Below are 14,845 nucleotides of genomic sequence, written 5' to 3'. Positions count from 1 at the left end.
AGCTATATTTTTAAAGTGCTAGTTATTAGGACCTCACTTCACACGTATTTTTTAACAGATTATTTCCTCAGGATTTGGAGATATCACCCTGTTTCTAATAAATTTCAAATAGTTTTCATAAATTACATTAAAAAATAAAATAAATAACTAAATTTCATAAATAAAACACAGAAGGAACAGGTCATCTACTGTCCTGTGTAAAGGTTTGTAGTGTTTGAAGTGTTTCTGCATCAAAAACTTCAGGCAAAGCAAAAATATGAATTCTGTGTGAATTCACATGTCATCTTGAGCCAGGGTGTTCTTATTTCATGAAAAACTAACAACTTATACTGTAGCTTCATTGTATGTACTATCAAAACAAGCAGCATTGGTAAAAAAATTCTACCTCATGTTCCTTTGAGGACAGTTAACAAAGGATAACTAACTTACTATGGTTTCTATAGAATGCTGAGGTTATGATCAATATCTGGCAGTATCTATATGAAAATTGTGTGATTAATCAGCTTTCATATTTTCATCTGAACTTTTTCAGTCCCTCTGATATCTTTCAGTATTCAGTACCTCTCTCTTTTTTTTTTTTTTGTTTCCCTTTTTTCTTCTGTTGTGTCATACATCTTGCTCTTTATTGTACCAGCACTAGCCATCTTAAGTTAATGCCTTAGATGGAAGAAGGACTACTGTAAATGGGAGCATTTTGCATTGAGAGAGAGAGATTATTGGCATCCCCACATGTTTTGGTTCTGTAAAAGCTTCCAGTGTCTGGTCAGTATTGCAGTGGGTATTGCCAGCCTGTCATCTGAGACAGAATTTGTTTGTTAGAGAGTAGTTTTGATTCTAATGCATGCTGCTCCATACTTAATTAGAACTAGCTAATTTGTTTATAAATACTCATCTGGATAGTCAACAAAATGACAAACTCAAGGTGTATGGGTAATAAGTAGGGTAATATTTTTTGTTTAAGACAGACTGAAAACCAAGAACTCATAATAGCAAGGGTACTTCTATCAGTTTCATCTCTCCATAAATATTGAGAACAAAATTTAATATTTTTTTTGTGTGCTGTGAACCAAAGCTTTAGTCAATTGTTAGTTCAATGACAAGTCTAATACAATTTATCTAATAAAATGTAAGTGGAGGGATAGAGAACTTTGCACACTTAGTTATCTTGTTTAAAAACTAAAGCAAAAAGATTGTAACCACTTTGAATGTTGTCCTGTTCCTTTCTATGCCATAGTTTCTCTGATACTGTACCAAGTCACATTAGTAACACCTGAGTCACAGGAAGTCTGAAGGGTGGAAAGATCAACAACAGTGGCTAAAGCTACTATCTCTTTTGGCAGGGAAAAATAGGACCTATGGTAAGGTCCAAAAAAAAGTCTCTGAGGAAAACAGCAGATTAGCAAGAGCTGTCATCATTGAAAAGCACATAAATGACCCTGGCATGTATAGGAAATACCAAAAGTTAGTCTCGTATGTCCTAACTGAAGGTGGTTATGATTGGCAGGCAGCTGCCTTTGGGCTGCAAATGTGTCATTCATCCTTGCAGATCACAACACCTACTGACATAAGCATTTTTAATTGTCTGTCTGACTTTTGGAAACAGTGTACAGGTACAACAGAGATGTTGTGAAAAAAGCTGGCTTACTTCTATGTCTATGATACAGAGTTGGAATCACTATGGAAGACCATGGGAAATAAAATGGTACTGCGTATTGCAGCCTCTCTGGTCTGCTGGAAATCTTCTACATGTATTTCTGGAGCATTCATTTAGCTGCATTACATCTGAATGATCAAGCAGCCCAGCATTGGTTCCCAACTTGTGCTTAGACTTGCTGACATCCTTCTCCGCCAATTCCGCAAGCAGCATAACTTCAGTAAATTTGATCTGTCATTGTAGCAAGCCAACATAGTTAATTCAGAGACAGGTGCAGACAGAAATAAAACAATATTTGTCCATCTGAATCTAGTGCAGCTTGAAATTACTATGCATGTAAGAACTAGCAAGGAAATTAAATAAGGGCTTCTTAAAAAAACACATTAGGTAAAATTACTGTAATATGAAGTACACGCTAAAGGAAATAGAGGGAGATACTAAAGAGCTGTTTCTTGGAATCCCCTTCCTGACTTGAGGGGAAAGGAAGGAGTACAGAAATCAAAGTGGACAAGAAGTAGAATGTAGTATTGGATTCATTATGCACTGAAATATTTCTGAATGCAGAATATGAAGAAGTTTTCATTGCAGCACACAATCCTTTGAGAATTAATTTGATTATATTTACTGATTTCTTATTATTTTAAATATAATTAACAAGCTTCATAGTACTGAGTGTAAGTGGTGTTTTCAGAGTGAGAAAGAAAAGCAACAGAAATAGCGTTCAGGTAGGTTTTCCATTGCCAGTTCTCAGGATATTGAAGGGAGGGAAACTTAAATGTGTATTTGGAAGATTTCTTTAAAGATCGTGCCACTAAGTTAAACTTCAGGAGGCCGAACTGGCGTGTTTGGTGCAACTGCACTGCTTGGGCTGCCCATTCTGCCTCATGCAGAACTAGGTTGGTGTATCTGTGTAGCACTTCATTCTGACACGCGCTGCACACGCTGTAGCACATGGCTCGTCCCGTGGCAGTGCATTATACGGGAGGTGTAAGAGCAGTTCAGTGCTACCTGACCTACCCTTCCTTCAGGTTGCTAATTTTTAATTTGTGTAAGATACGTAGAAGTCCTAATAGAACATTATTTAATAAAACGAGTACAGAAGGAGTTGTTTAATATCCTATCTTACTAATACCGTTCTTTGATTTTTCAAAGGGAAGTCACTCCACCAAAGTGGAAGCTGTGGTCCGAACACTGAAGAGAATTCAATTTAAAGATCCAGGGGCTAAGTCCTTAGTTTTCTCAACGGTATTAATCACTATTTTCTGTCTTTTCTTTGTGTACGTGTGTGAGTTTAAAGCAGTCATGCTAGTTTCAGGAATTAGTTTAGCTACCAAAATGTTGACTCACTCTGTACAGCCACTTGATTGTTTTGAGAATTTGTAGGGCAATTCGTGTAACTGGGACATGAACAATGGCTGTAGTCAACAGATGTAAAAGCTGGTTTCTTTAAAGGGCAAACACTTAGATTTATATGGGAGCATTAAATGGAATGTCCAGGTAGTTTTGATACATTGTAAAATTGGTTTTGTGATAGCTACCAATTTCTTTTATTCAAGCTGATCTTTTTAATAATGTTTCTTATTTAGTTTTATGAAAGATTAGGTTCCTGGCACACAAATACTTCTTTCTTTTTCTTTTTTCTGTTTTTTTAAATTGCAAACGCTAGTATTTTGAAAGGCCTTTTTATCTACTCTTTCTTAGGGAAGTTAATTAGTATATTTTAGTTGTCATTGCTGTTTGGGATGTTGAGTTACTTTTATTGTCTTGTGTGGTTTTGTTTTGTTTCTATTTTACAGTGGCAAGATGTGTTGGACATAATTTCAAAAGCTTTGTATGACAACAACATGATTTTTTCTCAGATCAATGGAATTAGTAAATTTCAGGTACATAAAGGGTATTTTTCTTAAAATTATTTTGAGTGGGGCAAATTACAGTTCATAGAAGTTAATTTGGTCCTTTTACTTCATTGCTTCACTTGAGAAATTGAAAGAGCAGCAAATTTGTTTGGCAGAAGCCTTGATCTCTAACTCTAAATTAATTCTAAAAATCATAATCACAAAGAGCGACAACTTAAAGCCTTTGGAGATAAATGGTACATTCACTTTTGAGAAAGAAGCGTTGGCATGGATGTTAAGGATGAGACATGCTGATCAGCGTTGTAAGAAGTTCTTGCCTTCCTGATATCTGTCGAGTAGCTGTTTTAGGCTGATAGGTCTTGGATGAGTCAGGCTGCAAGGTTGTCACTCTGGGGCCTGTAGTAGTTGCTATAATTTCTTTAAAATATAGATATGTCCCCCATGCTCTTTATTGAGGAACTTTTGTCACACTGCTGTGATGTTTCCCTTTTAGGAAAATCTCTCTGCATTTAAATACGATCCCAACATCAATATTTTGCTGCTTCCTCTTCACACTGGTTCCAATGGACTAAACATCATCGAAGCGACTCACGTTCTGCTTGTGGAACCTATTCTGAATCCTGCACATGAGCTACAGGCTATTGGCAGAGTACATCGTATTGGCCAAACAAAGTAAGAGTTAAACTTGCGTTGAGTGGTTTAGATATGGTCCAGAATAGAACTGCATACTGTAATCAGAATAAATCTAGTTCACCAAACTTCTCAGTTTTGGAGATGAGTGTATTCATGGAAATTCTATTTTTGAAGATGAACATGTAAGGGTCAGAAAGGTTAAAACTAAAAAAAAAAAAGTTTGCTGAAAATACACAATGTGTATTTTAGGCAGTTCTTTTGTTCTATAGGGGTAAGATGCAGAAGCAAACTGCATTTAGGAAAAGTGTAAGCACTTGAGTCCAAAATCCTGAAAAACCTTCTTGAGCTGCTCTGTATTTTATGTGTGCTGTTGATGCCTTCGTTTTTAACTTCAAAATTCTGCTTGCAAGCATGTCCAGAAATGTCTTAGCTTTGCAGGTCTGAGCAACTCACCATTTGTGTCATATGTGGCTAAGTTTAGGCATGGCCCTTCCTAGTTTCCTTGAGAGACTCCTCCTAGTTGGTCATTCCCAGCTGTGGATGTGGAGCTGCGTAAGTTGTTGGGGAGTTTTGGAGGAGTTTTTGGGTTTGTGGTTCGTTTTATTTTCTTCCCTCCTCCCCCAAAAGAAATTTATAGTACACACTTTTTAGAACACTTTTTTTTTGTTTTTAAGTCACAGTTCTGCCCTCACTCCTGTCTAGATATTTTAGAAGACATTAATGGATTTGCATATCTTTTGTTTCTTCCAGTGTTGTAGATTTTACATGGTTAGTACCGAGCACCTAAAGGTTTTGGAAAGTTTGTCCTGAACAGATAAGATGTATATGTTTTTCCTTAGGTTTCATGTCACTTGAAAAAATTATTTAAAAAAAAAAAAAAAACCAAACCAAAAAAAACCCAAAACCCTGTACACGAAGAAGAAAAATAGTTGGCATTAATTCTGGAATGGTATTCTAGAATAATAGTGGTCTTTGTGTTCTGGAAATGGTGGTAAAGTGAGAGGGCATGAATGAGCATGCATGTGAAAGAATGTTTATGAACAGGTGGATATTTGGGTATGATGGTAAAGATTTTGAATTAACTGTGAGGGCATAAGAAAAATTGATTCAACAGCCTGCATTATAATTTTACATGATGCTGGCATAAAAGGTCTGGTAAAAACCTTGCAATAAAACCAGCAAGAATGTGTGCTGCACTACTTAAGAGTAAGACTTCAGTAAGGCTTATTTGAAAAAAGGGCTGTGCTCAAGTACAGTGAGCATAAGGGAATACTCTGTTTAGTTTCACTGGTGCAACTATTAGCAGTTCAGTTGAGTTCTTATTTACTTGTCTTTCTTTGAGTAGACCTTTGCCTATGAATCACAAAGTATTCCCCCAGAATTCCTCTGTGTAATGTTACCTGCCAAAGTTTCAACTTAAGATCTGAAAGCCATCCAAGCACTTTCAAGGGTTCATATCTTGAAAATTGTTTATACTGGGGAGCCTGGAGTGATTTTTCATTTTTATCTTTGGAGCTGACTCTTTTCAATTTCACTTTCTTGTGCCTGATATTTCTTTTTTTATTACAGCTTTTGTTTTTGAAATCTTATTTCATAAATGGAGTTCTCATTTTGTTTTATGTTTATTGACATTTTGGGTTTTATGTTTTACTGGTGCTTACAGTTTCATGTTTACTGACTACAATTACTGATTTTTATTTTTTTTTTTAATTATAGTATTATGCCACCTTGAAAAAACAATGTTGTTAAAATTCTGGGAATGAGCTTTAATTATCCATCACTCTGAGCTCTGTCTCTTGGACTGACTTGTGACAATGCAGTATAAACATTGTATAGAATCAGCAGGCCAAAGTAATTTCTTTAAAGGACAGGCTAGGCTCTCGAGGACTGTTTGTTTATAGTAGGGACACAGAAAGCAGAACTTTGCCCAGCATCTGCTTTAGGATTTCAGTTAATACAGCTTTTCTTCATTTAGTGTGTGACCCAGCCAAGTAGAAGTGTACGCTCTGGGAGGCACTAAGCATGTTTAAATGTCAGTGGAAATTGTTAATCACCTTGTAAGGCTTCTTTCTTAAAATACTGAGGCATTTTTTTCAGCATTATTACAATAATTAGCATGAGACAAAAATGTGGTCTTGAACTTTGACAGTAACAGCATAACTTCTGCTCACTTCTGGTCTTGTTTTCTTTTTTAAACACGATCAGATCTACCATCGTTCATAGATTCCTGATAAAAGCAACAATAGAAGAGAGAATGCAGACTATGTTGAAAACTGTAGATAGAAGGTATGTGTTGAATTTTTCTAAAACGTCATTATTGCACTGAAAATTAAAAGGTCGTTCTCAACCAGACTTCTATTACAGTTAGGTATGCATATCTTAAATATAAACTTCAACTGTTTTTCCAATTGTTTTGATTGACAAATAAAGTTTTAAATGTTGAAAAATTGAGATTTTCACCAGGTTCCAGTAACTTGAGGCTTAAGGTATTTTAGTTCTCTGGAAAGTATTGTGGTTACATTTTGTATATTTTATTTCATAAAAGCCCAATTAATTAATAAATTATGTGTTATGATTTATCTCTTCAGTTTACCTATTGCCATTAGCATAAAAGCATTGCAGTTAATTGAGTAACACTAAACCTGCCACTGGAGTAACACATATGTTATAAGCTCTAATTCTTTCATTGTTTTTAAATTCTACAAACCTAGTCTGTCAGTTCTGTGTTACACTGGTTGGTTTTGCAGTCAATGCAAGAGTTTTCCAGACGCTAGCTCATAAGTCAGTCTGGTGTGTAGACACAGAAAGCAGTTTTCACTGTGTTGGGTTTTTTTTTTTTGAAAAAAGTTTTTCTTTTCAAAATTTGTAAGCAATAACAGACTGGGAGTGGAACAAAAGTGTTATTTACATTTTTCTATGCAAAAAGTATAAGAGGTTTGTACCTCTTTAACTATATTGTATACACATAACAAATCTAGGAGGCCTTAGTTTAAGAAAATTAGTTATTTTTCCTTTTTTTTGGCTGTTACAAATTATGAGACTAAAATTTTTCATGTATATCTTTGGCTGTAGTTATGGAAGGTTTCAGCTTTAGCTTTGAAAAAATGATTTAATCAGTTTCCATATCTGTGAAATAGCACTACTTTTGCATATAAAATTCCGATAAATATACAGTGGCTGAATGATCCAATGAGGGCTAAGGTTTTGAAAGTGGTATCAAACCTTATGCGTGGAAGCTGAAGCCAGTCCCTTAAATGTTAAGAGGGCAAAGCGGATTATCCCATGTTCTGCTGCCTCTGCAGTGTTTGGTGTTGCCCACCGTTAGGGACAGTAGATGGACTTTGTCTCTTACTCGGAATGTGCAAGAGAAGTAGCTGATGAGTGTATGTATTTCTCCTGACGGAAAGTGTGTTTTCCTACTGAGCTTCAAAGCTGAACAGTTACTGGACTCTGAACCGTGTGGTCGGTCTTCAGTGCATACAGCTTGTTACTTAAGTTGATTCCTTCTCTGATGTCTGCATGCAATTTTTCCCCACAGCCATACGAGCTCTTCCATGAAACAGTCAGAAGCCTCAGTTCTGACAGTGGCAGATTTGGCTGACCTTTTTACAGAGGAAACTGAAGAACTTGAGTGAAAACACTGGTTTGGCCTAATGAAATCAGAAAGTACCTGACCTAAAAAGCACTGGTATATAATCCACTTGATCTGTCATCCTGTAAACATCATCTACCATTTGTATGTAACAAAGCTATTGGAAATCAAAGTCTTAATTGTTACTGTTTTAGTCTGTGGTGAAATTCTTTGCAGCACACACTTACGATAGCACTGGAGGAAATTTGCACTTTGCACATTATACAAAAACGTGGATTTTATTCCCAAAGAGCATTTGACCTGGATGCTAAAACTGAGATCTTGGACCCTTGGTTGAGAGGACTTTTACCATCAGGTTTGATTGGCTAGTAGCTCAGTCTGAGCAAAACTATGTGGGTGGTTGGGTGGGAAAGGGAAGCAGAGAAACACAAATCTAATTTTTTTTACTGTACAAAGAATTGTTAGAAAGAATGACTGTAAATTAATATTCTTCTAGAAAGGGCTTGTTAGTATTTAATGCAGAGTTATTGAACGTCTTATTGGTAACACTTTAAATGAATAATATTTACTAATAATTTGGATATTTGTATTAGGCTTTTAGATATTCATAAAGACTTGTGACAGTTAAAAGTTTCATTGTTAATGCTTGCTTACTGCAAAATAATGATAATTAAATTATGCTTTTTGTATGTGTGTTGGTCTGGCAATCAGTTAAACACTTGAACTTACTGTACATGTTTCCACTTATTCTTGAAGCCATGACTAATTTAGCGCTTTGTTTAAAAAAGAAAAAAAAAAGGTAATGCATTCGTTACAGAATTTTTGAAAAATTAATTGGTTAAGCTGCTGATCACTTTATAATAATTTGGTGCTCGTGTACATTTTTCTCACCCTGATTTTTTTGTTGTCTAGTTCTTCCCCTTAAAGATGCAGCAATCTAAATATTCAAAATAGATGAAATTAAGGTAGGCAGTCAAATTAAGTACCTAATCTAAATTAGATAATCAGTGGAGAGAGATGAAACTTTTGTGAAATGTCATCCTTAGACATGAGCGATCACTCTACCCCATCTCTATTGAGAGTAGAGAGTTTAGAAAACAAATCTAGACTAACTTTGACTGCTGAAAGTAGGTAAGATAAATTTTAAGCCTTTTGGCATAGGTTACGGGTACACATTTATGTAACACCATTTCTGAAGGTATTACAGAAGCAAGCTCAGTTACGCAGTTGATGTTAAACACAATTTTGTGTTTAGAGACTGGCAAATGTATATGCATAAGCAACAGGCTACTTCCCTCAAATTACAATTATTTACTGTTTCAGTAGACAGTGGGGTTTTTTTGTATGTTTTTGAATCTTACTGGAGGTTGAACTTAAAATGAGTCCTTTAAGAAATCTCATCTTAGAATTTTTATTCTAATCCTGTCTGTTAAATAGATTTGCCATATAGTTATTGAGCTTCTTGAGTTCCGTTTTCAGTCATACTGCATTTGAGTTGCACCGTTTGGGTATTAATCCTGTCTGCATGGCAGACAAGTTTTCTGCTACTGACAACAAATGTGAATAGAATTTACATGAATAATATTGTGTCAAGAAGTGGGTTTTTGGCATTTATAGTCTGTTGTCCTTCTGGACCAATGAGATACTTTGTACTAAAGACTATTTGAGTAAATTTAGACAATGTATCTTTATTTCCCGTAATTGTAATATGTATTAGTCTTATATATACATTTGTTTTGGAGATGACTGACTTTTTTGCAGATCACAGTTTGCAGCAAGGGAAATAGAATAGATAGTAGACTTTTTTCTAAATGAGATTGATCAAAAAGTTTGCACAGAAACTGTGACATCTCCATCCTTGAATGTATCGGGAACTCGAATGACCCTGAGCAACCTGATCCAGCTTCAGAGTTGGCCCTGCTTTCAGTGGTGTGTTGGACCAAATGACCTGCATGGATCCCTTCCAGCCTAAATTATTCCACAGTGTACTGGAGATCATGCTGTACAGACACTCCAGGAACTCTGAGGGCAGCAACATTCCAGTTTCTTCATCGTCCTCGGAGAATTTTAACACCATACAACATAATGTGACTGAATATTACAGCTGCTGTTCACTCTGATAAATGTGTATCTGTGTCAAAAACTGTGGAACCACATAGTGTTTACATTCATAGCTCCCATTTTAAATAACCAGATGTGGGAATAATAGTTATCAGTGAATGTGAAGATAGGGAAGCAAACTGAAAATTATCTGCTATGAGAGGTTTCCCAAGCTCTGCAAGTTTTTGGCTTGTTTATATAAGGACGGTGGTTTCACTGCTTATTTACAAAAATGTGGTGTTTGGATTCCTAACCAGAAGCATAGCTTCTCATCAAGCAACGCATGAGTCCTGACTTACATTTTTTTTTTATGCTCACTTAACAGCATGGAATGTCAGGGATCCGGCATGTTGCTGTGAGTTGTCCCCTGTATCAGCCGAATGTTCACAAGTCCATGAGGCCTGATGGGATTCATCCCAGAGTTCTGAAGGAGCTGGCAAATGTTATGGCAGGACCATTCTCGGTCATCTTGGGAGTCTGGGGAGGTCCCTGCTGACTGGAAGCTAGCAAATCTTATTCGAATTCACAAGAAGGACATGAGGGAAGACCCAGGGAACTACAGACCTGTTAGTCTAACGTCAGTTCTTGGAAAAATTATGGAGATTATACCAGGTACTATTGAAAGGCATTTACAGAATAATGCAATCATCAGGCACAGTCAACATGGGTTCACAAAGAGAAAGTCCTCTTTAACTAATCTGATGTCCACCTGCCTAGTGGATGGAGGGAAGGCAGTAGATGTAGGGTTTTCTGGATTTTAGCAAGGCAGTATGACATACTGTCCCTCACAGTACCCTTTCGGACAAGTTGTCCAACTGTGAAATGAGCGGGTTCACAGTGTGCCGGATGAAGAACTGGCTGAAGGCTGGGGTTCAAAGGGTGGCAGTGAATGGGGCTACATCTGTCTGGTGACAGGTCACCAGCGGTGTTCCTCAGGGCTCGATTCTAGTGCCAGTTCTGTTCAATATGTTTTTATCAATGATGTGGATGCAGGAGTTGAATGCACCATTAGTAAGTTTGCTGAGGATACCAAAGTGGGAGGTGCTGTTGACTCTCTTGAGGGACAGGAGGCCTTGCAGAGGTATCTAGAGAGATTGGAGCATTGGGCGGTGATTAATGGGATGAAATTTAACAAGTTCAAATGCTGGATTCTGCACCTAGGGTGGATTAACGCAGTTGACTTGGCTTGTATTCTGCACTGCAGGCTTTGAAGCAGCACTAGAATAAATGGTGAGAGAATAGAGGGCACATTTGACCTGAAGCGATGAGCACCTACTTGTACATCACCAAATTGCAGATTTAGTTAAACAAGGTAAAAGTCAACCTAAATCTTTTGGGGGTGGGGGTGTATTTTTGTGTAATTTCCAAACATTACTATATTAGGCTGTGGAACAATAGTTCCTGGGAATGCCTCTTGTACTTCCCTGTTGGCAACCCAGGTTCTGCAAATGGAGAAATCTTAGTTGCAAAAAGTTTCTTATCTTCTCTTTGTTAACATAAAGGCCATTTCCTGCTAACAAAAGGACATTTGCTCTCAAAATGGCAAATAGTTATACTAATTCTTCGTTCTCCCATGTATATTAATGCACATTTATATTATAAGAATGTATTCAGCAGCTGTAAGCAGCAGAATTAGTTTCTATTCCAGCTTGTCCCAACATACTGGAAAGTAAACGAAGTAGTGCAGGTGTAAAGCTAACAGCTCCTCCCTGCAAAATGTGTTCTTTGATATGGGTCACTTTAAAAAAAAAAAAAATATAGGCAGTCTTTATTCTGCAGCAGGTATACCTAAATATGACATAAGTTCTTCCATAGTGTACTGCTATTCTCTTAAATGTATGCCACCTTCATAGCACTAACCTTCAAATACCAGAGAGAGCATGCTGTGTGTCTGGCCCACACAGGAGGAGGACCATCAAACAAGGAAAGGACAGGACATACATGTGTTGTTTCTCTTCTAGTCTTCTAGTTTCTCTTCAAGTCTACACAGTCTTAGTCAAGCAATGTAGGACTCTATGGAAGAGATTATACTGTGCTAACCCCTGCCACCAGAAAGCAGATCTGATGAAATGATGTTCTGTCATACAGCTCCTCTTTCAGAGGTAGAAAGCCCAGAGCATTTCACCACCAGCCAGAAAAGAGATGAAGGGAAGATCTCTGAGTCCTGGTGATCCATTCAGAGCTGCTGCTGCTGTTGCACATGCTGCAGTGGAGCTAGACCTTGCGCTGGATGGAGTTGGAGGAAATGGGAAGGAGGTTGAGGGGAAAAGTTGAGGAACAGTTTTAAACCCTTCTTCTGTGTGCCCTTCTACTGATTTTTCTGTGGGAGAAATGAGTCACTGCTATGAGCAATGAATAAACAAAGGGTGAAAGATTCTAAGCATAACCTATTCATTGGAGCTTAATGTTTGAAGACATTTAGACAAATGCAGTGGCACACTTTTGTGTGTTCATGATTTGAGATTATAGTCATTTTCTTACTGAAATCTATGAATACGCTGGGCTTTGCAGTGGTTGAGCAAATGGGAATATTGAAAAGTTTTGACCCTATGATACATGTTTTAATGTGCACCTAAGGAAAATCATAAGATTCCCTAACCAAATTTATGCTCTGGGTTTGTGAAGGGTAACATTTCAAACTCCTAAGATACATGTTTACAGACCACCCTGGAACAAACTGGCAAGTTTTGCTTAATAAAGTAAAGGTACTGACTCACTTCTGCTGTAAATGCACAAGTGTCTCTGAAGGGGCAAGACGGTGGACTTTGTAATTGCACTTGGGAAATTTTGCACCTCGCAAACTTCCATGTCAGCAGAGGGGATGGAAGGCAGTGAGCCGAGCCCAGCCCTGGTGTGCAGGCAAATGGAGCGCTGAGAAGTCTCGGCAAAGGTTTGAGCCCGCTGTGCGGGAAGAGGGTCAAGTCAAAGGTATTTCTGGGGAATCTCCTCTTTTGCATACTGTAATCATCAGGCATCTCGCGTGCACAGATTTTCTGTAAAGTTTCTGTGACTTTTAACATATGCTTCCTGCATCAGCAAGCTAACGCTATTCAAAAGGACTGTTCTGTTTTCCCTGTGGAGCATGAATCTTTTTTGTTACTCATTCTTAACAAAAGTGTCTCAGAATCATTTACATCTCTCATTAAAAAGCCTCTGAAGTAGAATCGAAGGACGTAACAACAGCAAAGGAGGAGACAAAGTGAATGACGTGAAGGAGGTCCTGCTTCTGCCTAGCAGAGGGCACACGATGCTGCTGCTGTAGCACAAGAGAAAAACGTGCGGAGGGGGCACAGTAAGGGATGGGTCCAGCCCTGTCCTCTGGAAATTGATTCTAAAATTGGTAGGAAAGGCTTTCTGAGTAGCCTTGATCTCCACTGATTCTGGACTTTAGGAGTCCATTTGGTCTTTTTTTTTTTTTTTTTTTTTTTTAAGGCACTTGATGCTCCAGAGAGATTTTAAAGCCCAAAACCATGACCTTGGACTTGATGTCTTGAGAGATTCTTTCACCTTCCACTGAACTAAAAAAACTCCACCTTTAACTCCCACTAGAGAAAGAAGTTGGAAGGGCAAAGATACAGAGAGGTCTTCAGAGATATCTTGATTTTGAACTGCAGAGGGAAGTTTGACTCTGCCTGTGCTTTGCAACATGATGTTTGCTGGCTGCTTCTGCGCTGATTTCTTTAACTTCAGCAGATGCCACTGACATGGGACAGGGTGAGTTGTCTATTTTTTCTTGAAGAAAATACCGCCATTGATTATTGAAAAAGAGTATTTCCATGGAGCACCTGTAGCAACACAGAAACCCTTTAAGCCAAGTTCTTCAAGTGTGCTGGTGTAATTGCCAGCTTTAAAACTTAATATTAAATCAGAATCCACAATAGGCATGTAATAACAGAAGGCAGTACTTCCTTGGTGTCATGCCGATGTACAGTGGGACACAGAATAATCTTAGATAGTACCAAAACAAAATTTCTTTCATAACCTCTGAATTAGTTTTCTACTATAACTTTGTTGCTTACAAAAGGATAGCTAGAGCCTTTGTAATGTTTTAAATCGAAATAGATACAAATTTAAAAATAAAGCGGTCAGTTGCTTTAGTGTCAGCTGTGCCGGTTCCTCATTTATTCATGTTATTATTTAGTTACTATAATAATGTTAAATTTAAAAATCATTTGCAAGTTAATCCTGAGATAGATCTTTGAATTACATCTCATTTTTTAATTTTTTTCAAATATTGTTTTGGTAATCAAATTACTATAAATTACACGCTTTTTGATAGAAAATGTTTTCTTTTATATTAATACAGATTAACAAATACTTTGTCAGGTATTTGCAAGCAATTTGATGTCCTGTAACTTAATTATAGATTTCAGTGTGGAAACAGAGCCTAATTGAATTGTTCTAGTAACAGAATAGTGAAACTAATCAGCTTTTGCGGTGTCAAGCTAATGACTTTTAGAAAGCAGCCCATGGGAGAGAAAAGAGCAGTTTTCAATTGTGTTCCAAAACTGAAATTCCTGGATGATAAGCCAAGAAAGAGCATTTTGATTACCTGATCTGTTTCCTTGCATTATATAGATGTAACTTCAATGAAATAATTTAGCTAGAAAGTAGCAAAATCAGATTTTTATTTGAAAATTACCGGGGGTGGATAAATGTACAACTTAATGTTCCCTTGGTCTCCAAGTAACTTAGCGTTCCCATCAATAGCCTTTCTTTTGCATTCACAATTTGTTGCCAGAATCACATCATACTGTCTCTTAAGGTTTGCAGCTATTTCAGAGTCTTTGTGAACACAAAGTTTTGTCTTGTACTATCCTGCTACTGAAATAATACCGATTGTTGTAATATTCATTAAATATCCTTTTCTTTCTGTCTTTCTGGTTTGTGGAAAAATAGCTGGTGCCTCTTCTGAGAGAGACAGTGCTTGATAATTTGTATTCCTGTTCCTCAGTGTGTAACTGAACTGTCGGATAGATATGGAACTGTTAAATAGTATCAATTAATAGG

The 14,845-nt window shown here is 37.2% G+C and overlaps 1 protein-coding gene across 7 annotated transcripts in view; it reads left to right on the top strand.

Moving 5' to 3' along the window:
* The window catches only part of SHPRH (SNF2 histone linker PHD RING helicase), a 67,341-nt gene that overhangs the window by 43,999 nt on the left and 8,497 nt on the right, over positions 1-14,845 (top strand). For 3 of the 7 annotated variants that reach the window (XM_054194370.1, XM_054194372.1, XM_054194371.1), the window contains 5 exons: positions 2,807-2,899; positions 3,451-3,537; positions 4,004-4,182; positions 6,349-6,429; positions 7,682-12,564. In XM_054194370.1, the coding sequence (XP_054050345.1) occupies positions 2,807-2,899; positions 3,451-3,537; positions 4,004-4,182; positions 6,349-6,429; positions 7,682-7,778 (537 nt within the window). In that variant the 3' untranslated portion in view covers positions 7,779-12,564. Of the gene's footprint in view, positions 1-1,603; positions 1,696-2,806; positions 2,900-3,450; positions 3,538-4,003; positions 4,183-6,348; positions 6,430-7,681; positions 13,550-14,845 lie in introns of those variants that run through there. The other 4 variants (XR_008465289.1, XR_008465291.1, XR_008465290.1 and 1 more) reach the window with 4 other exon arrangements.

The sequence above is a fragment of the Rissa tridactyla genome, chromosome 3, assembly GCF_028500815.1.
Source record: "Rissa tridactyla isolate bRisTri1 chromosome 3, bRisTri1.patW.cur.20221130, whole genome shotgun sequence".
Classification (NCBI taxonomy): domain Eukaryota; kingdom Metazoa; phylum Chordata; class Aves; order Charadriiformes; family Laridae; genus Rissa; species Rissa tridactyla.
The sequence above is the reverse complement of the archived record's forward strand: the minus strand, read 5'-3'. Positions and strand labels throughout refer to the sequence as shown.